The following is a 27,757-nucleotide window of genomic DNA, read 5'->3' on the forward strand; positions in this document are numbered from 1 at the left end:
ATCCCAAAATGTTAACAGCTGGATATTCAGCCATGGCATTGTCATTCAATGTCAAGCAGAGATGGTTAGATTCTCTTTTGCTGAAGATGGTCATTGGCTTGCATTTGTCTCATGCATGTTACTTCCATTCAAAGCTAACTGTTGTTCAGATCCTGCTGTATGAAGATATTGCCTGTTTCAGCAACTGAGAAGTTACGACTGTATTGAATATTGTGGTATCATCACCAAACCTCTCCACTTCTGACCTTATTGTAGACTGAAGGTCTTGGGTGCGGCAGCAAGAAGATGATTGGCTCCAAGATGCTACCACTGAGAAACTCCTGCAGTAATGTCCATGGACTGAGATGACTGACGTCCAGCAACTGCAATCGCCTTCCTGTTAGCTAGATATAACTCCAACCAGTGTCATAGAGTCATAGAGATGTACTGCACGGAAATAGACCTTTCGGTCCAACTCGTCCGTGTCAACCAGATGTCCTAACCTAATCTAGTCCCACCTGCCAGCATTTGACCAATTTCCATCTAAACCCTTTCTATTCATGTATCCATCCAGATCCTTTTAGATGCTGCAATTGTACCAGGCTCCACCACTTCCTCTGGCAGCTCATTCCATACACGCACCACCCTCTGTGTGAAAAGGTTGCCCCTTAGGTCCCTTTTATGTCTTTCCACTCTCACTTTAAACCTATGCCCTCTAGTTTTGGACCCCCCCGGGAAAAGACTTTGTCTATTTAGCCTATCCATGCCTGTCATGATTTTATAAGCCTCCACAAGGTCACCCCTCAGCCTCCAATGCTGTAGGGAAAACAGTCCTGATAATGTGTTGCTGGAAAAGCGCAGCAGGTCAGGCAGCATCCAACAGGAGATTCGACGTTTCGGGCATAAGCCCTTCTTCAGGAATGAGAACAGTCCTACCCTATTCAGCCTCTCCCTATAGCTCAAATCCTCCAACACTGCCAACATCTTGTAAATCTTTTCTGAACCCTTTCAAGTTTCACAACATCCTTCCAAAAGGAAGAAGACCAGAACTGCACATAATATTGCAAAAGTGGCCTAACTAACATTCTGTACTCCTATACTCAATAATCTGACTAATAAAGAAAAGCATACCAAGTGCCTCCTTCATTATCCTATCTACCTGCAACTCTACTTTCAAGATCTCTTTATTCAGCAACACTCCCTAGGACCACTACATGTATAAGTTCTGTTATGATTTGCTTTTCCAAATTGCAGCACCTCGCATTTGTGGGCGGCACGGTGGCACAGTGGTTAGCACTACTGTCTCACAGCGCCTGAGACCCGGGTTCAATTCCCGACTCAGGCGACTGACTGTGTGGAGTTTGCACGTTCTCCCGTTTCTGCGTGGGTTTCCTCTGGGGTGCTCCGGTTTCCTCCCATAGTCCAAAGATGTGCGGGTCAGTGTTAGGTAAGGGATAAATGTAGGGGTATGGGTAGGTTGCGCTTCGGCAGGTTGGTGTGCACTTGTTGGGCCGAAGGGCCTGTTTCCACACTGTAAGTAATCTAATCTAATCATTTATCTAAATTAAACTCCATCTGCCACTCCTCACTCCACTGGCCCATCTGATCAAGATCCCGTTGTAATTTTAGGTAACCTTCTTCGCTGACCACTTCACCTCCAATTTTGGTATCATCTGCAAACTTGTTAACTATACCTCCTATATTCACATTCAAATCATTATATAATTGACAAAAGGTAGTGGACCCAGCATCAATCCTTGTGACACTCCACTGGTCACAGGCCTCCAGTCTTAAAAACAACCGTCCACCACCACTCTGTCTTCTACCTACGAGACAGTTCTGTATCCAAATGGCTACATGGTTCTCCTTGTATTCCAAGAGATATAACTTTGCTAACCAGTCACCCATAAGGAACCTTGTCAAACGCCTTACTGAAGTCCATATAAATCACGTCCACTGCTCTTCCCTTATCAATCCTCTTTGTTACTTCTTCAAAAAACTCAATCAAGTTCCATGATTTCCCATGCACAAAGCCATGCTGACTATCCCTGAAAAGTCCTTGCCTTTCCACATACATATAAATCCTGTGACTATTAATGATGCAAATATCTCAGTAAAGGGCCCAACAAACACTTCCCTAGCTTTCCACAGAGTTCGAGGGTACACCTTATCAGGTCCTGGGAATTTATTCATTTTGATGCACTTCAAGACATCCAGCACCTCCTCCTGTGTAATATGGCCACTTTTCAAAGATGTCACCTTTCTATATCTTCCACAGTAAACACTGATGCAACATACACATTTAATATCTCCCCGTCTCCTGCACTCCAAGTACAGGAGGCTTTGCTGATCTTTCAGGGGCCCTGTCTGTCCCTAGATACCCTTTTGTCCTTAATGTATATACAAAAGCCTTTTGGATTATCCTTAAGCCTTTTTGCCATAGCTATCACACATCCCCTTTTTGCCCTCCTGATTTCGCTCTTAAGTATACTCATACTGCCATTACACTCTTCTAAGGATTCTCTCGATCTCTCCTGTCTAGACCTGACATGTGCTTCCTTCTCTTTCGGAACCAAAACCTCAATTTCTCAAGTTGTCTAGCATTCCCTACATCCTAACAGGAATTTACTGTCTCTTGTTATCTAATTTCTGAAGGATTCCCATTTTCCAGCTGTCCCTTTACCTGCGAACATCTGCACCCAATTAGTTTTTGGAAGTTCTTGCCTAATGCAGTCAAAATTAGCCTTCCTCTGATTTAGAACTTCAACTATTAGATCCGCTCTATCTTTTTCCATCGCTATTTTAAAATTAATAGAATTATGATTGCTAGCCCCAAAGCAACATCTCAGTCACTTGCCCTGCCTTATTTTCCAACAGTAGGTCATGTCTTGCACCTTCTCTAGTTGGTACATCCACATAGTGGATCAGAAAATTTTGTGTACACTTAACAAATGCCTCTCCATTTAAACCCTTAACACTATGGCAGTCCCAGTCTGTGTTTAGCAAGTTAAAATCCCCTAACATAACAACCCTATTATTTTTATAGATAACTGAAATGTCCCTATAATCTGTTTCTCAATTTCCCACTGACTATTAGGGGGTCTATAACACAATCTCAATAAAGTGATCAACCCTTTCTTATTTCTCAGTTCCATCCAAATAACTTCCCTGGATATATTCCCAGGAACATCCTCCCTAAATACAGCTGTAATGCTATCCCTTATCAAAAACACCACTCCCCCTCCTCTCTTGTACACCTCCCCCCTCCCCCCCCCCACACTTTGTGTCCTTTCTATAGCATTTGTATCCTGGAACATTAAGCTGCCAGTCTCTGAGCCACATTTCTGTAACTGCTATGACATCCGAGTCACATGTTCACAACCATGCCCTGAGTTCACCTGCCTTCCCTGTTAGACGTCTTGTATTGAAGTACAGGAAGTCCTCAGGTTATGAATGCCTGACTTATGAACGCCCGTACTTACAAACCGACCCCATTGAAACCTATTATCCGAGTTACAAACAATGGTTCGTGCTAACGAATGGGCAGACTACTGTACAGTACCTGGCTGTACAGTAGTCCGCAAAAGACTCCACGTTTTTAGCAGGTCGTTGGCCTGCCGTCTTCACCATTCTAAGTTGTGTGTTTTCCCTGGTGACCATGGCTTCAAAGCGTAAATCTGATGCAAGCGGTGATGCATTGAAGAAAAGGAAAACGATCACAATCGAAAGGAAAGTGGAAATAATAAGCGATCAGAGACAGGTGAAGCATCAACAAACATCGAAAAAGCGTTAGGCTACAGTCAGTCAACCATTGGGATAATTATAAAGGACAAGGGGAGAGGAATGGAGCATTTCTGTCCCAATGAAAGTAACAATTATCACTAAGCAATGCAGTGGTTTAATTATCGAAATGGAAAGGCTATTGGTAATTTGGTTAGAGGATCAAAGTCAGCATAATATTCCTATTATCCTTGGTTTAGTGCAAGAAAAGGGTCAAAGCCTTTTCAGTGATTTAAAAGCTGCACTTGCAGCAAGCGAAGGTGATTGCGATGAAGAATTTGTTGCGAGTAGGGGTTGGTTCACCCATTTCAAAGGGAGGGTAAATTTACACAATATTAAAGTACAAGGTGAAGCAGTAAGTGCTGCAAGAGAGTTTCCCGAAATGTTTAATAAAATTATTGAGGAGGGAGGTTATGATGTACTTAACGTAGACGAGACTGGCTTATTTTGGGAAAAAAATGCCTAAAAAGAACATACATTTCAAAAGAGGAGAAAGCTGCTCCAGGGCAAAAGGCATCCAAGGATAGGCTAACTTTATTGCTTGGTGATAACGCATCCAGGGATTGCAAGTTTAAGCCAATGCTTGTATATCGCTCCTTAAATCCGAAGACACTTAGGCAAATCATCAAGGCATCTCTTCCTGTTATTTGGAAGGCAAACACAAAGGCTTGGGTAACAAAAGCTCTCTTTGAATACTGGGTCCTGAATTGTTTTTGTTCCTGCTGCTGAATGTTATTGCTTAGCCAAGCAGATTCCTTTCAAAATTCTCCTTGTGCTTGACAATGCCCCCAAAAATCCAAGCACTTTAGATGACCTTCACCCCAAATGTAAAGGTCAGCTTTTTACTGCCCAACACCACATTACTACATCAGCCAATGGGTCAGGGGAATCATAGCTTCCTTTAAGGCATACTATTTATGCCAGACCTTCTCACAAGCAGTCAGGGCTACCCAAGATGATGCAATGACCTTAAAGGAGTCCTGGAGGAATTACAATATCCACAATGGCATCAAAAACTTTGCAGATTCATGGGAGGAAGTGAAATACCAACATGAAAGGAATATGGAATAAATTGTGCCCCCAATTCGCAGACAGTTGTACATGGTTTAGTGGTGAGGACATCGCTGAAGCCAGGCAAGCTGTGGTTGACATTGCTAACAATCTACTGTAGTTAGACATCAATGAAGATGATATCTTAGATTTGCTTGAATCCCACACTGAAGAACTGACCAATGAGGACCTTATGGAGCTGGAGCAGCAGATGATAACATTTGAGGAAGGAGGCTCAGACCTAGAAACCCTAGAACCCAAGAGGTTTTTGAAGAAGGAGTTAGTTGAAGCCTTTCATCTCATTGAAACAGGGATAACAAAGTTAGAGAAGTAAGATCAGAATACAGAGAGGTTCACCAAAGTTAACTGGATAGTTACCGATGGACTCAGCTGCTACAAGACCATTTATAATGAGAAAATGAAAAGGTCTGTTCGTGCCACCCTTGATGTTTGCTTTAAGGAATTGACTTCAGCACCTAGCCCATTCTTTCCAACACCATGACCATCATTCAATTAATAAAGTCATCTTAGTTGTTACTTGTAATTTCAGTATGCAAGACATCAATCGGAACAAGGGTAAGTGTTAACCTTTCATCATTATCTTTTCTTTTCTATCTAAACAGTTTAAGAATGTTTCTTTACTGTTTTAGGTAAAATATATACTAAGATAAACATTTGACGTCAGATGTGAACCATACGTAACTGTTCCAACTTACATATAAATTCGACTTACAAACAGCCTTAAGAACGGAACTCGTTTGTAGACCGAGGACTTCCTGTATATGCAGTTTATCAGTCCTACCTTGTTCTCTGCTTTGTCCCTGCCTGCCCTGACTGTTTGACTCGCTCCTTTTCTCAACTGTACCAGTCTCAGATTGATTTCTTTCCTCACTATTTCCCTGGGTCCCACCCCACCATCTTACTAGTTTAAATCCTTCTGACCAGCACTAGCAAATCTCCCAGCCAGTATATTAGACCCCTTCAGGTGCAATTCATCCTTCTTGTACAGGTCACTTCTGTAGAATGATTCCAATGATCCAAAAATGTGAACCCATCTTCCATGCACCAGCTCTTCAGCCACACATTCATCTGCTCGATCCTCCTATTCCTACCCTCACTACCTTGTAGCACCGGGAATAATCCAAAAATTACTACACTTGAAGACCTCCTTTTTAAATTCCTGCCTAACTTTCTATACTCTCCCTTCAGAATCTTATCCTTTTCCCTTCCTACGTCATTGGTTTCAATGTGTACAATGACATCCTGCTGGTCAGTCTCCCCTTTGAGAACATTCTGCACCCTCTCTGAGATATCTTTGATTCTGGCATCAGGGAGGCAACACACCATTCTGATTTTTCGCTGCTAGTCACAGAAACGTCAGTCTGTGCCACTGACTAGAAAGGCCCCTATCACAATCGATCGCTTGGAACCCTACACACCCCTCATTATATTAGAGCCTGTCTCGATAGCAGAAACTTGGCTGTTTGTGCTACATTCCCCTGAGAGCCCATCATCCCCATCATTTTCCAAAACAGCATATTTGTTTGAAATGGGGATAGCCACAGAAGACCCCTGCACTACCTGCCTACCCCTCCTACCTTTTGCTGGAGTTAGCCCATCTACCTGACTACATCAGCAGCTTTTCTCCCTTCCTATAACTGCCATCCCTCACACCCCCTTGCTCTTGTAAATTCTTCATTGTCTCTAACTGTCACTCCAACAGATTTATTTGATCTGAGAGGATTCGCAATCAAAGACATTTCTTGCAGACATAATCCTCAGCAACATGTAAACACTCCCTAAGCTCCCACATCTGAAAAGAGTATATCACTCTACTAAAGGCCAGCTTTGCTCCTTCACAATCTACAGACCCAGAAAATAGCACTGTCTTATTGCTCTAAAATTACTGTTCCAAGCTAACTTACTACTTATAGCTTATATTTTTAAAATTTAATCAAGAGACAGATCTCAATAAAACATATAATCAAGAAAGGACTCATTTTACTCACTATTGTAGATCTACAGCAAGGCAACACTTCAAAACTATGCACTTATCTGTTCCTGTGCTGTGAGGTCTCCCACACAGGTTCCTCCAAGGTCAACTGTGAATTTCGCTGTTTGTTAAGTTTTCCTAAATGCACTTCAATGTCTAGAGATACATGAATTCAAACAGCAAAGACAGTAACTGCACAGATTCACTGTTGCGTCAGTTTAGCAGTGTAGATTTCTTTCTCTCTCTCCTTCAGTAACCATGTGGTCACTGCCTTTTGTCTGGCCTTCTCCATTTTAAAAGTACTGCTGTTTTGATTTTTTTTCTCCCAAGTTCCAAAACAACACAACAGCATATAAACAGTAATTGCTGCTCCTGGAATTCAAGGAAACCACCTCCAACACCAAAAATACCTCAAAAAAAAGGGAGCAGCTCCTACTGCCACCATTTTCTCCCATCCTCCATCTTGGATTACTGTGGACAGCTTTTCCTCAATTCCTGTTGACTCCAGATTTTCTCGGGCTTCTTGAGGCCACATTCAGTCAATGTTGCTTTGATGTCAATGGTATTCACTCACGGCATAACACTAGAAATCAGCACTCTTGTCCATGTTGAACCTTGTAACGAGGTTAGGAACTGAGTGTGTGGGCCTGGGGAAACCCAAGCCGGGCATCAGTGAGCAGATTATTCTTGAGTGTGTACCACATTTGATAGCAATGTCAATGACCCCTTGTATCACTTTGCTGATGATCAAGAGTAGACTAGTGGGCAAGAGTTGGTCAGGTTGGATTTGTCTTGCTTTTTGTGGACTGGAAATACCTGGGCAATGTTTCACATTGCCACGTGGATGCCAGCATTGTAGCTGCATTAGAACAGCTTGGCTAAAGACGCAGCTAATTCCAGAGCACATTACTATTGCTCGAATTTAACAATGTCTGTAACAGTATCCTTGTGCCTATGTTTCATTGTCTAACCAGCAATGTGAAGTAACGGTTATTAAGCAATATTTCTTAAGTCAGTTACAGATATTATGGGGAAATTAGGTGCTAATAAATAGTATTAATTATAATTACATTACATCATTCCTGTTAAACTTGGTTATAAGCAAATATCCTGTTTCATTATTAAACATGGTATTTGGCAACTAAGCACAAACATTAATGTCTGAGCATCTGGAATCTCTTACTAGTATATACAAAAGAAAAACTCTCTCTTCAACACTATTTTATTCTGGACAAAGTGTAAGCTATCTAAGGGGAAACAAATTAAGCAAATGGCCAGTTCAGTTAAACAGGCAAACTGGAGTATCTCAATGACTGTGCAGGCAAATTCAAAGTTGAGAAATCTGTTGAAAAATTTTTCATTGTACAAAATTACGCAGTTATAATTCTCTTAAAAGAGACTTTAAATTTTCCTTCTTTGGAAGTACATTATTAAATTCAAACACATGCTGAAAATATGAAATAAAATTAAATTCTGTCAACGTGCAGAAAATCATTCAACATCCTTTACAGAAAATAGGTTCACATTTTAGGTGGGGCCCTTTATTAGGGCCGACCAACTCTGGCAAATTTTACATCTTTATTTCAGAAATGTTGACCCCTCTTTTAAATACTCCCTACTGTACATTCCCCATCTCCTTTTTTTGAGACACTTACAGCTGGGGAAGGTCATTTGCTCTCTTTCGTTCATCTACCTACCATTTAAGTGAGTGGTGGATGTTTCCAGGGTAATTCCCTCCACTACTTCAACTGGATGCATCCACACACAGATCACTACTAATGTGAACGATGTCCTGCTCACAATCCCAAATATACCTTTTATTTATTTCAATTTGTGGCACTTTGTCTTGCTCTCAAGTTTAAAGTATGTTTTCAGATTTATTTTTCCATAGCTACAACAGTTTCTTCATAAAATCACATTTCATGTGCCTACTTTCCAAGTTTATCTTGACTCAGACGTCTGGATTAGGAATTAGCCTTAGGCTGTTCATGGCACTGCCTCCAGTACTTGAATATGAACACTACATTGAAGATATATTCTGATAAGAACAATGTACATTTTGGCCATTACTGCACCTGACTTGTAGTTCATCATTCCATTGATTCTGCTGAATACAATTCTGCATTGTTTGGGCATGTTCAGCAACGATCGTCGCTCTCTGGGAGACTGGTGAGCAAGGTTAACTAGAGAAAACTAGCTATTAGGATACAGAACAGGTCGAAGGTAGAAGACTGAAGGGTTGTTTTTTAGACTGGAGGCCTGTGACCAGTGCAGTACCACAAGGATCAGTGCTGGGTCCACTACTTTTCATCATTTATATAAATGATTTGGACGTGAACATAAGAGATATAGTTGTAAGTTTGCAGATAATGCCAAAATTGGAGGTGCCGCAGACAGTGAAGAAGGTTACCTCAGAGTACAATGGGATCTTGATCAGATGGGCCAATGGGCTGAGGAGTGGCAAATGGAGTTTAATTTAGATAAATGCAAGGTGCTGCATTTTGGAGAAACAAATCAGAGCAGGACCTATACACTTAATGATGAGGTCCTAGGGAGTGTTGCTGAACAAAGAGACCTTGGAATGCAGGTTCATAGCTCCTTGAAAGTAGAGTCGCAGGTGGATAGGATAGTGAAGGCGGCGTTTGGTATGCTTTCCTTTATTGGTCAGAGTATTGAGTGTAGGAGTTAGGAGGTCATGTTGCGGCTGTACAGGATGATAAGTTAGGCCACATTTGGAATATTGCGTGCAATTCTGGTCTCCTTCCTGTCGGAAAGATGTTGTGAAACTTGATAGGGTTCAGAAAAGATTTACAAGGATATTGCTTGGGTTAGAGGATTTGAGCTACAGGGAGATCCTTCCAAACCCTTCCTATTCATATACCCATCCAAATGCCTTTTAAATGTTGCAATTGTACCCACCTCCACCACTTCCTCTGGCAGCTCATTCCATACATGTACCACCCAGAGGAAATTGGTGCAGAGTTGGGAATGCAGAGCAAAACTGAATTTCCTCCTAAAAAAGACTAAATATGGTCATTCATACACCACCGAAAGCCTCTGCACCAGATGAAAATTGAGCCCTGTATGTCACTGATATTCCCGTAATGTATATAATTACTGTTACACATGGTACCCAGACGATCTCACAACAATATCTGCTTTGACAATATACTGACATAATGCAAACATTTCTAGTTCACAGTACTGAGAACTGAAAAATATTGTTACTGACAGTCATACATCTAGTTCTGAAAACAAATGCTGGAGATCATATTGGGTCAGACAGCATCCATGGAGAGAGAGCAAGTTAACTTTTTGAGTCTAGATAGCTCCTCTTCAGAGCTGAAGTGAAGCGTGGAGGGGATGCATGTATGCTATAGTTCAGGCAGATGGTGGGGCTAGTGGGTGTAGGGTGCTGATGGAGAAAAGATGTTAATACAGAGGAACCTCAATTATCCAGGATTCGATTATCTGAATATCAGATTATCCGACAAGATCGCTATGTCCAGGGATTTGATTAAACTATATTATCCGGCATTCGATTAACCGAATGAAATATTCCCCACCCGTGACCCTCCTATAATGGAGGTTTCTCTGTAGTTTACGTTAAGTGATAGGAATGTGAGAATGTCAGAACAATGGTGTACCTCCTGGCAGACTTGAAAGGACAATAAGTGGGATAGGGGAGGGGAAGGACATAATTCAAGCAAAAAGGAAGGAAAGAAATGGTTCACAATTTAAAGGTGTTGAACTCAATATTAAGCCCAGGAGGTTGTAAAGTGCCTAGTTTGAAGAGGAGATGTTGTTCCTCCAGTTTGTGCTGTGATTCACTGGAACACTGCTGCATGCCGAAGACAATGTGGGCACATGAGCAGGATGTTGTGTAAAAATGACAGGATATAGGAAGGCTGGTGTCCTGCTTGCATACAGATTGTGTGTGGGGGGGGTTCTGCTAAGCAGTACCCAATCTGCATTTGGTTTCTCCAATGTAGACTTAGCCACACTGGGTGCAGCAAATACAATACATAAGATTAAAGGAGGTACAGGTAAAATGCTTGTTCACCTGGAAAGACTCTTTCAGTCCTTGGACGGTGAGCAGGGAGGAGGTGTAGGTGTTGCACCTTCTGCTTTTATATGTGAAGGTGCTGTGTGTGTATCTTTTGGGGGGGGGGGGGGGGGGGGTGGCGGGGGGGGTTACTTATGGATTCGACTAGGATGTCCTGGTGGAATGATCCCTGTAAAAGGCGGACAGGGAGGGAAGAGATGATGTGTTTGGTACTGGCGTTCTCTTGGAGTTGTCTGACATGGCGGAGAATGATCCTTTAAATGTGGAGAATGGTGGGACAAGGGGAGCCTGTTCACGCCATTGTGAGCGATGCGAATCACGGGTGAAAGGTTGGAGGCGTTTGAGGGCCCTGTCAATCACTGTGGGCGGGAAACTACTGTCACGGCAGAAGGAAGATGTGTCAGCAGAGCTGTTTTGGAAGGCATCATCATCCAAACAGATGTGACGTAGGCAAAGGAACTAGGAGAATGGGATGGAGTTCTTGCTGGACATGGGGTGTGACAAGCCGCACTGAAGGTAGCTAAGGAAGTCCGTGACTTTGTAGTGGATGACAGTGGACACTTTGTTCCCTAAAATGCAGACAGAGGGGTCAAGGAAAGGAAGGGAAATGTCAAAGATGGATAATGTGAAAGTAACTGAGGGATGGAAACGGGAGGCAAAATGAGCGAAGTTTTCAAGATCCTACATTATCTCTGAGGATGATCTTAACCTACCATTGTACCTGGTGTGGGGGGGAGGGGGAAGAGTGGCCAAAGTGATCTGTGAGCATTACCAACTCTCCTGTATAAAGGGGATGTGTTTTCTTTGTTCAGGGTCCTCTTTTCACTTGACTTTGCACGCCTGCGAAGCGTATCAGAGGGGTAACCCAGTTGTACAGGCTTTAACAAACTTTAACTGTTTGCAGAAGTTGGTGTGTGAAACCTAGGGAAAACAGCCTAACAGATCCAGCACCGATCCTTGTGGCACTCCACTGGTCACAGGCCTCCAGTCTGAAAAGGAACCTTCCACCACCACCCTCTGTCATCTACCTTCGAGTCAGTTCTGTATCCAAATGGCTAGTTCTCCCTGTATTCCACAGATCTAACCTGGCTAACCAGTCTCCCATGGGGAAACTTGTCGAACGCCTTACTGAAGTCCATATAGATCAAGTCCACCGCCCTGCACTCATCAATCCTCTTCGTTACTTCTTCAAAACACTCAATCAAGTTTGTGAGACATGATTTCCCAAACCTGAAAATGTGTTGCTGGAAAAGCACAGCAGGTCAGGCAGCATCCAAGGAACAGGAAATTCGATGTTTCGGGCATAAGCCCTTCATCAGGATTTCCCACACACAAAGCCATGTTGACTATCTCTAATCAGTCCTTGCCTTTCCAAACGCATGTAAATCCTGTCTCTCAGGATTCCCTCCAACAACTTGCCCACCACCAATGTCAGGCTCACCGGTCTATAGTTTCCTGGTTTTTCCTTACCAGCTTTCTTAAGTAGTGGAATCACGTTAAACCTGCAGTCTTCCAGCACCTCACCAGTGACTATCAACGATACAAATATCTCAGCAGGGGCCCAGCAATCACTTCCCTAGCTTTCCACAGAGTTCTAGGGTACACCTGATCAGGTCCTGGGAATTTATCGACTTTTGTGTGTTTCAAGACATCCAGCACCTCCTCCTCTGAAAAATGGTTGGGACCCATGTGGGTGCCCATTGCCACTCCTTTGACTTGGCAGATGTGAATTGAATTAAAGCAGAAATTGTTCAGTGAGAGAACAAGTTCAGCCAGGCGGAGGAGAGTGGTGGGTGATGGAGATTGTTCAGGCCCCTGGTCCAGGAAGAAGCCAAGAGCTCTCAGACCATCCTGGTGTGGAATGGAGGGATAGAAGGATTGGACATGCATGGTGAACAGGAGGCAGGTAGGGCCAGAGAACTGGAAATTGTCAAAATTGTGGAAGGCATCAGAAAATTCTTGTAGGTGAGCAAGGTCTGGACAAGTGCAGTCCTGCCAGAAGAGGTGAGCGCGGAGACAGAGGCAGCGGAAAAACAGTTCCACAGCATGACCAGCCTGAAATTCATTAAGGTGGGGGCATAAGGGTATGAAGTTGAGTCTTTTGCTGAGGACAGTATGTTCAGCCTCAGAGAGGGGAAGGTCAGGAGGTATGGTGAGCACCCACTACCACCATGGTAGTGGTGTGGGTGGCACAGTGGTTAGCACTGCTGCATCACAGCGCCAGAGACCCAGGTTCAATTCCCGCCTCAGGCGACTGACTGTGTGGAGTTTGCACGTTCTCTCCATGTCTGCGTGGGTTTCCTCCGGGTGCTCCGATTTCCTCCTACAATCCAAAGATGTGCAGGTCAGGTGAATTGGCCATGCTAAATTGCCCATAGTGCTAGGGGTAAATGTAGGGGTATGGGTGGGTTGCGCTTCAGCGGGTCGGTTTGGACTTGTTGGGCCGAAGGGCCTGTTTCCACACTGTAAGTAATCTAACCACCCCATCATATAAATGCTGTCCCTTCCACACATCACTTCAGCTCTGATGAAGAGTCAGGCAGACTCGAAATGTTAGCTTGCTTGCTCTCCATGGATGCTGCCTGACCCATTGAGATCCTCAGCATTTGTTGTTTTCACTACAGATTTCGATATGTGCAGTAACTTTTTCATACGCCAAGGTCTGCTGTGTAACTGTCAAAGCATCAACAACTATAAATCATTTATGTTAACAGAACTCACACTGTTCAATTTTGTAATGTTTTCCATCCATAAGGATCTGTACAGAATCAAAACATTGAACTTTAAACAAGGAAACTGTCTGCCTCTTATGTGAATACCCCACTCAGTAAATCTTGCAAGAAAGGGAATGCATGGTGGGTGGCACGAGGATGGAATAATAAATAAATGATTTAGATATTTCAGAATCTCAGCAAAATAGCATTATCTAAAGATTCTCAGTAGCAGGCACTCATTTCTCAATAAGACTGAACAAAAATTGAATGCTGGAAATCAGAACCAAAGACAAACAGAAATTGCTGCAAAAACTCAACAGGTCTGGCAGCACCTGTGAAGAGAAATCAGACCCTTATTCTTTATGTATCCAGTTGCGAGTACATGCCTGGCTCTTAAAAATGATATAATTCTAGGACCTGACTGGTTGCAAGGAGTGGGTTTCCCTGGTCTAATCTGATTTGTGTAAATAAACTCTACGCAAATGAGCAGAAGCTTCCAAATTTTCTGGAGCTTGGCGAGGATTGAACAGGAGGGTTTTTTTTGCCTTTAGGCATACAGTGAGCAGGAAATAGAAACAAAACACAGTCTGCCCCAACCAAGACTCTCTGCAAAATCAAGTTGAGATCTTCCACCTTTTCTCCTGTCCCAGCCCCACCAAACCACCCTCTTGTCCCGATAAAGCATCAGGAATCTCATGCACAGAGTTAGTGTGAGTTGTTAAGGGAATTGCAGAAGATCTTATTTGTTAACTTTATAAATACACCACCCTGACAACCCTGACAACTAGGACATTTATCCTTCATTGGAGGAAAGAGTCCCAATCTATTCATCCACCTTGGACCTATAACCCTTCACCTATCAAATTCAACTTAAATAGTGCAGTTTCTGTTTTCACCACCAAGCTTGGAATTGAATTAGACACTCATGTTTCTGATGCTCTATGTTCTAAACTTATTGCATTTAACTTTGATTCTAAGATGTCTTTTTTTTGACCTCCTGAACACTAGAGAAACAGATGGCTTCTGGCCACTCTACTGCACCCTCTCAGAATGGTGAATACTTGTATTATATTGCCCAACATAGATGACTTTCCCACTGGGAGCAGATGTTCAAGGGAAGGATTTTTGTTGGCTCCACCGACTGCCTGCTCTGTTATTTTAATGGCTGGCACCATTCCAATTAGAAATGGAGCACCTTACTGGAGAAAAACATTTAGTGCAGCAATGCAGGCAACACTTACCTTGATAGTTCAGTACACAGATCACACCTTTTAGCTTGGGCATAGAGGGTTACACTTTGGCCCTCTGGTCCTGCCAGGACTGTGGCCCAAGAATTTCAAAGTCAAGCTTTTAATATAGAACTAGAGTCATAGTGATATACAGCATGGAAACAGTCCCTTCGATGCAACTCGGATAGATAAATGGCTCACACTAGAAAACAAACATTAAACTTTGATGATGATAAAGCAACAGAAGTTATAGCAAAAACAAATGAATAATACACCCAGATTTCAAAGTCCACTTGGATAACAGATCATCTGATTACAGGAAAGATACCTCAAGAAGGTACAAACAACAAAGAGACAACCAGTTATTGGGAAATTCAGTTTGAAAGGAAGATTTCAAGATAAAGTAAGGTAGATTTGTACTTGCAGAGTGAAATACATGACTTACAGATTTTCCAAAATATTTTGTAACAGCTGAACTATATTCACATTATGATATATAAAATGTGACAGCCAAATTGCACATACAAGCTCCCACTCACGGCAATGTAATAATGAGCGAATAATCTCTTTCTATATGATGTTGATTGAGGAATAATACTCAGGCAGACTGCTGGGATAATACCCTTATTCTTTGTTGAAATAGTATCCCAGGATCATATCAACTTGAGAAAGACGAGAAAACCTCTGTTTAACATCTCATCTGAAAATCAGCCCTTCTGCCAAAACAGCATTCCTTTGGTACTGCATTGAAATGCAAGAGTTTTTTGTATTCAAATCATGGAAGTGAAACAGGTTATGATAAAATTGATAAAAGTGATCCAAACAAATTGTTCACAGACCAAAGTATTAAGTAACAGGAAACAAATAAAAGGAATAACAGTAAGGAAAGAAATTGGACCTAACATTATCAGTTTAAAGAGCTGTGAAACAAGGCATGGAGAAGAATATTAAAGCAATCTGACATAAAATTGCTGACAATTTTAAAATGTTGAAAAAAATAAGGGATCAAGTTAAAGGGGGAAAGTAATGATATTTGCTAGAAACTGGACAGAATCATGGTTCCAAAATGCTGATTACACAGAATTCAGACATCTTTTAGATTACATTCCCTACAGTGTGGAAACAGGCTCTTTGGCCCAACAAGTCCACAGTGACCGTCTGAAGAATAACCCACCCAGACCCATTTCCCTCTGACTAATGCACCTAACACTATGGGCAATTTAGCATGACCAATTCACCTGACCTGCAGGTCCTTGGGCTGTGGGAGGAAACCGGAGTATCTGGAGGAAACCCACGCAGACACAGGGAGAATGTGAAAACTCCACACAGACGGTTGCCCGAGGCTGGAATCGAACCTGGGACTCTGGTGCTGTGAGGCAGTACTGCGAACCACTGAGCCACCGTGCCAGTGGTATAGATCTTGAATATTGCTGAAAAGAAAAATATGTTGCTTCTTTTTTTCATTTTGTACACTTAGGACAAACTTAATAATGCCAAATTTCAAACAATCATTCAAGTTTACAATAGAGGAGAAAAGGATGCTGAAGAATTGACAAGTCAACAGAGCTTATCATGGAGAAAACAGGAATCAGTAGGTTTCTCAAGCTTAGTGGTATTTCAAAAAGGAGCAACTTGAACAAATTTCTTTTGTCACAGAGAACAGGTCCCTATTTATGAAAGTATGTCACTTCTAACAAATGTCAATGATCCACATTACAAGTTCAACTGATTATCTTAAATTGATTGTTTATGTAGCTATTAGTACACCCAGGAAAGTTGAAAAACTATGATATGTTTATAAAATTAACAAATAAGATCTTCTGCAATTCCCTTAACAACTCATACTAACTCTGCACGAGATTCCTGATGTTTTATAGGGACAAAAGGTGGTTTGGTGGGGCTGAGACAGGATGAAAGGCGGAAGATCTCAACTTGATTTTGCAGAGAGTCTTGGTGGGGCAGATTGTGTTTTATTTCAATTTCCTGCTCACTGTATGCCTAAAGGCAAAAAAAACCCTCCTGTTCAATCCTCGCCAAACTCCAGAAAATTCAGAATAATCATACAGAAGGCAGTGATCAACTCAAAAACGTGTGCTGGCTTCCAAGCTCCAATTATATTAAACACTGCAAATGTTAATTTGAGTTAATTTAACTGCACAATATGCATACAATTTAAAACATGAAAGAAAACTTGTATGATTTAATATGGAAAACTTGCCTTTGATTTCTGCTTTATTTTATTTGCTATTTCACGAAACCTCACTTTTGAAGACGGATGTGGTAATTCATCAACCCCTGCTGTCTTCATGTCCTCTTCATCCACCTGAACATATAACAACAACATTACATCGATTCCATTATCACATAACATTTAGTTTCTAACTGCTAGCAATGGGATTTGGGGTCACAGCAGGATCCTTATATGACTTCTGGTAAAATAAAATCAACTAAAATTTGTCTAACCAGGAGTTAGATGTACCTTGCACTCGGCTGGATTTAACACTACAAACTATGTAGGCTGCATTCCTCCAAACGTCCACAAAAGGTAAAATAAGATGCAATGACATCAGGTTAGTAATACAACATTATTATGCCAATCTCTGAAGTTACAGAAGACAGGCAGGCGTTTAAGTCAGTAACTTGCCTGCCAAGCTGAAACCATTCATTAGCAAGCTATTGCCAAAGGACCAAGCATGTCCGATTTTTACACTGTCCACAGCATTTTCTGAGCATTAGAGGTTGAAAACATTTGGGAGTATTTGCCAGCAGCTACACTAAGGCAGCACTTGAGCCGATGAAAAGACTTGCCACTGGGACCATGACTAAACGTAACATGAAGCTGGCTGCACCTGCATGATTGTTAAACTCTTTTACTTAGCTTTCTTTATACTTTATTGGTGTAAAGAGAGATTAATAGAGCAGGAAACTTTTAAAACCTGCAGTCACGACTGCCTCCTTGTTTGCAACCTTACTGTTCTAACCCATAACCTCTCAAACCAGTGCCTCAATTACAGGAGGAGCTCCTTTGTGCAGCTCTGACTGGCTTCTTTTCCACTGGACTATCACCGATTGACAATCTGGTAGCTGACTGTACGAACTCAGGTGATGTAAGCAGCAGTGAGGAAAACACTCAGTTTCCATTCCACATCCTTCACCCCACCAAGAAATGGAGACTCTAATCCACAGAGATTAGATTCTGGAAAATGCAGGTTAAAGTCAGACAAAATATCAATTCAAATTGCTTGCGACACAGATATTTGAGTTTTGCTTGAAGAAAACACACTTTGTTAAAGTTTTTGTCTTGCACTCATTGAGAATTGGCATGAATACCATTCAAGTAGAAAACCAACATCTATACAGCATAAAAAGAGAATGTTGATTCATTTGAAAGTGGACACTAATTGGTAGAAATGTTGGAAAGGTACCTCTTAAATGATGTAAAGCCAAACTTTGCTTAAATTTTAAATCAATGCCAGACCAACTTTGATTGGTCAGGGCACCGTGCTGAGAAATAAAGCAGCAAATAGCTGTCATCGATCTTGTTGAGTTGAAATAGGCTCAGTGCATGTACGTGGTCTTGCTATCTGCAAAGAGGAGTCCTGTGTGTTAACATATCCAGTACATGCAAATGCACCACACTGAGCGACTGACTGACATTCCTAAATTGGTTGTCAGTGTATTTCTATACATCCTCAAAACTATCCAGTAAATTTCATCCAATTGCACAATCACTTCTAATGTTGAATATTACATTGAAAGGGTGCGCTTTTGGGTATCATTGGAACTTGCTTGATGCAAAAGTGTGAAAGTGTATTATTAGAGATGATCCACCAGTCATTGGAGCACATAGCTTACACATTTAACATCACATCTACAACAAAATTCATAAGATCATAATAAGACCATCAGATGTAGCAACAGGAAGTAGACCATTCAGCCCATCAATACTACTCTGCCTTCAATGAGATCATGGCTGATCAGAGAATCCTCAATTCACTTTTCTGCCTTCTCCCTAAAACCCTCCATTTCCTTACTGATTAACAATCCATTTGTCACAGCCTTGAATATATTTTAACAACCCAGCCTGAACAGTTGTCCGCAATAAAGAATTTCACTACCTTCAGAAAAGATTTCCTTCTAATTTCTGTTTAAGATGTGCAATCTGTTATTTCAAGGTTATGCCCTCTGGTCTTAGACTCCCCCACAAAGGGAAACCTTTCCACATTTATCTTGCCAAGTCGCCCAAGAAGCTATCATGTTTCAATAGATCATGCTTGCAAATTGCAGTGAGGACAGGCCCAATCTGCTCAACATCTCGCAACATCAGCCTAGTGAACCTTCTCTGGATTGCCTTTAATGCCAGTCTATCTTGCCATAAATAATGGGCCTAAAATAGTACACAATATTCTATCTGTGGTCTGACAAGTGCCTTCTGTAGTTTTATAAAGCCTCACTACTTTCATACCGACACTTCATTTGCCTCCCCATTACTACTAAACTTGGATGTTAGCGCTTTTATTCATGGATGAGAAAGCCCAGCTCTCTCTCTCTCCTGTATTTTCCTGCTGTCTTTATCCACATAAGTAATATTTAGCTCCTCTATTCTCCTGCTCAAGCACATAACCTCACATTTCCCTGCATTACATTTGCCAAGATCTTACCCACTTGCTGAACCTGCCGATGTTCCTCCAGAGTCTTTGTGTCATCCTCACCATATGCCTTCCTACCTATTTTTGTCATTTGCAAAACTTAGCCATTAGTGCGTGGATATTCCTATCCAAGTCATCAATATATATTGTAAATAACTGGCTCCAGCACTGATCACTGTGGCATTTCCCTAGTTACAGTCTGTCATCTTAAAAATGCTCCCCTTATCCCAATTCTGTTTTTTTTAGTTAGCCGATCCTCTATCCATGCTAATAGACTAACTTCAAAACCATGGCTCATACCTTAATAAATTGCCCATTGTGTGGTACCTTATCAAATGCCTTCTGAAAATCCAAACATATTACACCCATTGCTTCCCCTTTATCTACTTAAGCAAGCCAGCAAACCCCATATCCGAGTAAACTAAAAAGATGTATTTCTAAATGCTCTGCTGTTACATCCTTTATAACTGTTCTCAATTACAGATATTAAGCTAACTGACCTGTTTTTGTCTCTCTCCCTTTTACATTGATAGTTTTCCAATCCCATGGGACTTTTCCAGACAAAGATTCTTGGAATATTACTATCAATGCATCCACAATCTCTGCAGCTACTTTCTTTAATACGCTTATGTCATTTGTCTGATGGGCAAAATGTTATTTTGGAATAACAGTTAAGCTCCTGTTAGTGGTGAACAAACAACATTAATGGATACGTTGGTAGAGGCATTGCCATAGGTAATCAAGGTCCACACGCCAAGCAAACAGCAGTCTTCCCTCATACAGTTCAAATGTTGGTTTTCCCCTGAAATGATTTCTTGAAAATTGTCCTAATAAGTATTAGCCAAATAGCTTCAACAAAATGTGTCTTATTTTAGTGGAACTCAAGTTCTTTACCGCAAGAGACACATTGACATTTTTTTGGACATTCTACTTGTCACTAACACCTATCATTGTTAGGATGAACTCAAAGGTTAACAAATTAGCAGAATTCTCTCAGTTCAAATAGCCGATTCCTCACCAAAGAAAGCACAGCTTTTCCAATCTAGTTTAATAATAAAGGACAAATAGCGTTCAATCTTGAATTTTACAGTCCACGGTAAAAATAAAACCACTCACTAGTCATAATGCTTAAAAACATCATGTAGGATTTTGCATGGCAATTTACAATAAACAAAGTACCATTCCAGCATGGCCTTACTCTGTAGATGAAAAGGAGAAAATGAGGACTGCAGATGCTGGAGACCAGAGTTGAGAAGTGTAGTGCTGGAAAAGCACAGCAGCCAGGCAGCATCCGAGGAGCAGGAGAATCGACGTTTCGGGCATAAGCCCTTCTTCAGGCCTCTTGAAGAAGGGCTTATGCCCGAAACGTCGATTCTCCTGCTCCTCAGATGCTGCCTGGCCTGCTGTGTTTTTCCAGCACCACATTTCGCAACTCTGTAGATGAGAAACCTTTATGACAGGGCAGTCGATTTTGTATGTCACCAACTAATCACCTATTACTGCGAACTGAATCCGGGTACAGTAATTTAGAATATTTTACTTAATGTAACATTATGCATAGAATAGAGGAAGGAACACAAGATGGGATTGAGGGGGAAGAATTATTCCAAAAGAAAAAGAAATTAAAATCTCTTGCAATAGTTATTGTCAAAAGGAATATGATTCCACACTGGTAAAAGTGATTTTGTACTGCTATGCAGGTTGTCTGCAACTGAGACTTATCACTTGTTAAAAGTTCAACTGCTTTGAGTAAGCAGTTTTCTACAATGCTTACTGAGTATCTATTACAAAAACCATTAAAACACATGTATGACATGGAATCTTTCAACAAGTAACTGATGTCATCAAGTCTATGGAGTATCAAAATGAATTGGACAGCAAGCTCCCCATTTCCAGGTTGTACAGTGCATAAGTAGATGCCAAACATTGTCTTATTTACTTCTTAATAAAGGTGAGCACTGATAGCCTCACCATTATTTTAACTAAAAAATTCAAACCACAGTCTAAGGCAGGAGAGAGGACCTGGAGGGAAGACATACAGCGAATAAACATGCTCACCTTAAGGCAAAACTGATTAGATTCTGAGAATTTATTGCCAAGAAAACGTAAATATAGTTTTGTAAAAAGAACAAAAAGGTGTGTTCTGTTGATTTTTTTGCTGTGAAGACAGCTATGAAATACTGGTTAACATGTTTGAAGTGTTATTCCTTTTAGTTAGAAATATAAATCTATCAGGTGTTTGATAACCAGATGATCTATGATGGCTAGCATGGTGGCTCAGTGATTAACACTGCTGCCTCACAGTGCCAGGCCTCCGGCAACTGTCTGTGTGGAGTTTCCACATTCTCCCTGTATCTATGTGGGTTTCCTCCGGGTGCTTCAGTTTCCTCCCACAGTCCATAGATGTGCAGGTTAGGTGGATTGGCCATGAGAAATGCGGGGTTACAAGGACAGGGTAGAGGGATACATCTGGGTGGGATGTGCTTTGGAAAGTTGGTATGGGCTCAAATGGGCTGAATGGTCTACTTTCACACTGTAGGAAGTCTATGATTTGATATCTCACGAGAGGACTCATCATACCATGTATCACATTTCAGGGGCACGTGATAGCTTATGAGACACTGCAGTGTCCAACTCATGAAACTATAGTTTCTATTATTACAATCCTGAGTATTGTAATGAGATCACCAAATATTGGGCAGTAAAAGTAAACTCTAACCTCACAGCATCTGAGAAGATTGTTTAAAGTACTGCCTAATAAAAAAAATCCACATTGTCCATTGTATAAATGCTCTATTTAGAAATTTCAAAATAAGCTGTTTATGCTTTACATCAATAGGGAAGTGCTGAGGCACTAAGAAAATTACAGAGTTAAGATGTTAATCAGTTTATAAGGCCCAGATTTCTAAAGTAAATAACAATTACAGTAGAATGCACAATGTCCACTTTATAGATCTGTATATTTTCTTTGTTCCATACCCAGCTGACAATTATCTTAATGAAATATCTTCCACATCTTCTGCAAACAACTCTGATCTGGCAGTCAGAACATCATTTATTACTTCAGTGCAGCTGTGGCCTTCTGATTTCCATTATACGATTCCAAAGGGAAACAAATAAATATGTGCCCTGCTGGACTGCCAAATGAGATTCATCTCTTCGCATACACAGCCTGGTCATGCACACTGCAACAATTTTGCTATAGCTGTAACTATAACTATAACTATAAGGAGAGATCACCAATATTTCACACAAGGGCCAGATCTTCGTTGTTCAAATGAGAAAAGATTGAAGGTGGGACACAAGGCAATGGTGTGCAGCCAGATGCTCTGCTTTCACTCTCCCAGGGATGAACAATGAGGTACAGTGCAGACCAGCACACTTGCCTCTCCTTCTCAAACTGTCAATTAAGCCAGTTGAGCTTTGACAAAGGGTCAGTTAGACTCGAAACATCAGCTCTTTTCTCTCCTTACAGATGCTGCCAGATCTGCTGAGATTTTCCAGCATTTTCTCTTTTGGTTTCAGATTCCAGCATCCGCAGTAATTTGCTTTTATCCAGTGTTTAACCCACTGCCACCTCTCTTCCAGGAATGCCTACCCTGAAGAAGTACTGCTCTTCTCTCCGGCAGGATTTTCATTTGTCTCTTTTCCCCGTTCATCTTCACTGCTTTCCTTTTCTCTCTCAGTGTTAGACAAGTAATTTACTAAGACTCGCTTCCACAGCCATATTTCCTTCCTCAGTGACTGTCTTTGCCTCCGACTCACTCCACATGGATTTCAACTCATTCCACCCTGCATGCAGCCTCCAGGATTACAGGTACTGAGCTTTGACAAAGGGTCAGTTAGACTCGAAACGTCAACTTTTTTCTCTCCTTACAGATGCTGCCAGACCTGCTGAGATTTTCCAGAATTTTCTCTTTTGAAGCCAGTTGAAGGGTTGCTAACATCTCATCTTTGCAAATTTTTTGAAAGCAGCCTGCATTTTGCAGCTGCCTGTCTCAGGTAGGTGTGGTCCTACAGGGTCATGTCAGGAAGCCAGAAAAGTTTCTCAAGCATGGCTTATCACAGATGAAAGGACTTATCCGTTTGAATCGACAGATCAAGCAGCAGGTACCTGTGGCACAGTCGCAGTTTCTCTGCCTCTGAGCTAGAAGTCCCAGGTTCAAGTCCCACCTGTTGCAGAAGTGTGTACTAACATCACTGAACAGTCTGATTAGAAAAGATTTAAAGATCTAGCAGACCATCACAGGTGAGGAAGGGGTCAAAATTAAGAACTTTTCCCATTCAGGGGGTCATCATCTTCATGGCATCAGATTAATGAGCAACTGCTGTTTGTACTGCACCTGAATACCAGGAAGAGCGCTGCTGGAAAAAGACACCGAATAGGAGGAGCAGTAACCCCCGCAGGAAGGGGGAACACCAGGCATGGGAGGCCAGAGAAGAGTAATGGATGAGAGGTACAAAGAAGCAAACAGTAACCTGAGCACAGGATCTAGAGGCAGAAATGAATCTACCCAGAGATTCAAACAAACCAGTATGAAAGAAGACAAAGTCTCTAGGCTGATGGTGATATGGTTCTGTGGTATCTTCAATGATCACCGTGGAAGCATCTCACCGACAGGTGCATACCTCCACATCATCCAAGTGACCGATGCCTTCTTCAGTAAGAACGGACAATACATCAGACTAAGTTACTATTGATTATTTTTATTGCTTAAGTCGCCAAATTTGATCATTTTTAGCAAGTGATGAGATTTGAGATTCGATTTGGTTTGCCACCCCTTACAGTGAAAATGTCCTGGGGGGGTGGGGGGGGAGGTGTGTGTAACCTGCATCAATTTCACAGTCTGAGGGGTGTTAATTAACTCGAGACAATACGTCTGCTCCCATCTCGGCAGGAAATACACTTCCACAAGCTAAGCAACTCCCTAGTGTTAAAGGAGGAGGATCAAGGCAGAACATACTCATTTCCCAGCAATAACCTGAGAAGTGAGACCTGGTAGGCTTCAAACCTGAATCCGGACTCTACTTGCTGTGGCAAAATTGCAGAGCGATGGGAAGAGCAGCCTTTAATTGATTAATAAGGGATTCAAATAGCCCAAGGTTGGTTGAGCTTCCCAAAACCTCTCCCATTACACGTACCATTGGGTGAGGAAGGGTGGCACCAAAACAGCACTTATGGTACAATGTCTCCCTGTCACCTGCCTCACATTTCTGGGGGAGTATAAAACTCAGTAGTGGATCACAGATGGAATAAAAGATTACCTTTATGAAGGAAAATTTACTCTTAAATGAACCTTTTTGTTTTAAAGAAACAGTCCACAACATCAATATACAATTCAGATTTGCCTGAAGTTATTAACTTTACCCCAATTCAGATTTTATTCAAACATAAAATTCAGTTCAGAATATCATCCAGTAGCACAACATAAAGAAATGGAACATAAAAACTGACAAATAGGAAGTGAACAGAAATCCCAGAATTATGAAGCAACAAAATAAATATAAAGCAGATATTAATATGAACTACTAATATTTTTAACAGTCTTTTCTCACCTCAGTGTCAAATTGAGTGACTGACGTTTGGTCTTTGAAAGGTATCAGATGTTGAGGTGGAGCACTGGTTTCCTCTTGTTGGATGGCACTCTGTGCTTTAGACTAAATAATATATTTAAGGATACAAATATTAATTCAAAATGCTTAAATATATGTAACACATTTGTGAGAAGATTTGTAACTCAGGTGCTCGTTGTTGTGGTTCTGTTCGCCGAGCTGGGAATTTGTGTTGCAGTCGTTTCGTCCCCTGTCTAGGTGACATCCCCAGTGCTTGGGAGCCTCCTGTGAAGCGCTTCTGTGTTGTTTCCTCCGGCATTTATTGTGGTTTGTCTCTGCCGCTTCCGGTTGTCAGTTCCAGCTGTCCGCTGCAGTGGTCGGTATATTGGGTCCAGGTCGATGTGTTTGTTGGTAGAATCTGTGGATGAGTAGTATTGTAGTAGTAATAGTAGTAGTAGTAGTGTTGTCCCAGTCAAACTCATGTTGCTTGTCATCTGTGTGTGTGGCTACTATTATAGGACAAGCCAAACAGAGAACAGCCAGGGAATTCCTAGAGGCATGGCATTCATCCACAGATTCTATCAACAAACACATTGATCTGGACCCAATATACCAACCACTGCAGCGGACAGCTGGAACTGACAACTGGAAGCGGCAGAGACAAACCACTATAAATGCCGAAGGAAACAACACAGAAACACTTTACAGGAGGCTCCCAAGCACTGAGAATGTCACCTAGACAGGGGATGAAACGTCTGCAACACAAATTCTCAGCTCGGCGAACAAAACCACAACATATGTATCACATGTATCTTTGAATGCATTACTTAACTGCAATAAAATTACTGTCTGATAAAACTGTCTTCAACTCTAAGTTCAACGGCCAATCCAATGGCTTTTGTGTCATTCAGCAATCCCACAATGCATCAACTCCACATTGGAAAGTAGCTATCCTCCATTGCTTGGTTAAACTGAAGGCAGTTTTACTGAGTTAAGGAGGCAATAGGGCTTAATCAGATGTTCACAAGAATTCACCATTGTGCATGCAATTAGATAAAATACCCTCAAATTCAACAGAACCAGCTCTCATCAATCTACTTCAACTCTATGTTTCAAAACATCAGCTGATCCTTAGTCAAGATATCCTTTTGTTAGAACTAGAAATACAATATTGCAAACTCTAAGCACATGTGGTCAACCGATGGGGAAATGTACAAAAGAGTTCATGTACAAAGAAATCTAAAGAAATTGACTCGTTTAGTTGTGGGATGCAAACAAATAGAGTGTGGTATCTTGCTGGTACATCAGGGTCCTTGTTGAAAATGTGTTGCTGGTTAAAGCACAGCAGGTTAGGCAGCATCCAAGGAATAGGAAATTCGACGTTTCAGGCATAAGCCCTTCATCAGGAATGAGGAGAGGGTGCCAGGCAGGCTAAGATAAAAGGTAGGGAGGAGGGACTTGGGGGAGGGGCGATGGAGATGTGATAGGTGGAAGGAGGTCAAGATGAGGGTGATAAGAGTTTCTGTGCAGAGGAGATGACCTGGGGGGTGCAGTGACAGAGAGACTCACTGAAATCCTTGTAGAGGGAGGAAGAGAGCTTCTTCAAGGAAGGCATCCTTGCAAGAGGATTCGTAGTAGGTTAAAATCTTCGGGTAAAAAGGGTCCTTGCCTACCAGCTGGAGAGTCAGCAAGAGACCTACACGGCTTCATTTTGGGAAGGGCCACTAAGCCAACAGTGGGCCTTCCCATGGATTCAAGACCCCAAGACAGGATGTCTTGCCAACTAAGAATGGCCAGCCAACGATGGGACGGAAGCTCTTGTGCTTAGCAGTGTTACTGGGTAAGTTATGGCTGCTGCAAGATTTTCAAAAGAGACTCCTGAAACTAATTCTGGGGGAGGCAGGAAGGCAATAGGATTGAAGTACATCACATCCCCACTTAAATAACATACTTCCTGACTCCAAGATCACTACAAGGTAGAGCAAAAGTTTCACTAAGCCGATCACTTGTAGAAGATTGTCCAGAAAGGTAGCACAGTGGTTAGCACTACTGCCTCACAGTGCTAGGGACCTGCGTTCAATGCCAGCCTTGGGAGACTGGCTGTGCAGAGTGTGCATATTCTCCCTGTGTCTGTGTGGGTTTCCTCTGGGTCCTTAGTTTTCGTCCCACAATCCAAAGATGTGCAGGTTAGGTGGATCAGCCAGGCTAAAATTTGCCCTGTGGTGTCCAGCGATTTGTATGTTTGGTGGATTAACCCTGGTAAAAAAAATACCATGTGGGATTACAGAGATAGGGGAAGATGCTCTCCAGAGGATCGATGCAAACTAGATGGGCTGAATGGCTCTTTCAGTACTGTAGGGATTCTATGAAAATGTGTACTGAAAAGTTAAGCAGTCTGCTCTAAAAAGTCTACTACAAATGATCAAAGTAGGGTAATTATTTTATAACAATTGTTTTAATATTGAATGTTACATCCTATTTCTTTTTTGCCATAAATATACATTTGAAGATAAATAAAATTACTAGAACTTTATTTTAATTAATTTCACATTTACCTTTTTGCACATTTCAGCAAATGCACTTAGAACACATCATGTTTTTTTTCCCCATGTAAAACCTTTAATAAGCAGATCATATTGCAGAACATTTAACAGTAAAAACAATTTAGCCTATGTGAAATGACTTGATTGGTCATTTTAAGGAGTGCATCAAGCCTTATTGTTATATACCTAGAGGCTGTCAAT

The 27,757-nt window shown here is 41.6% G+C and overlaps 1 protein-coding gene across 4 annotated transcripts in view; it reads right to left on the bottom strand.

Annotated features, from left to right (window-relative positions):
* cc2d2a (coiled-coil and C2 domain containing 2A) overlaps positions 1 to 27,757 on the bottom strand; it is a 210,618-nt gene that overhangs the window by 138,947 nt on the left and 43,914 nt on the right. For 3 of the 4 annotated variants that reach the window (XM_060831773.1, XM_060831764.1, XM_060831753.1), the window contains exons 8-9: positions 25,017 to 25,118; positions 17,030 to 17,134 (exon numbers count right to left, since the gene is read on the bottom strand). In XM_060831773.1, the coding sequence (XP_060687756.1) occupies positions 17,030 to 17,134; positions 25,017 to 25,118 (207 nt within the window). Of the gene's footprint in view, positions 1 to 17,029; positions 17,135 to 25,016; positions 25,119 to 27,083; positions 27,160 to 27,757 lie in introns of those variants that run through there. The other variant, XM_060831782.1, reaches the window with a different exon arrangement.

This window comes from Hemiscyllium ocellatum, chromosome 1, assembly GCF_020745735.1.
Source record: "Hemiscyllium ocellatum isolate sHemOce1 chromosome 1, sHemOce1.pat.X.cur, whole genome shotgun sequence".
Classification (NCBI taxonomy): Eukaryota; Metazoa; Chordata; class Chondrichthyes; order Orectolobiformes; family Hemiscylliidae; genus Hemiscyllium; species Hemiscyllium ocellatum.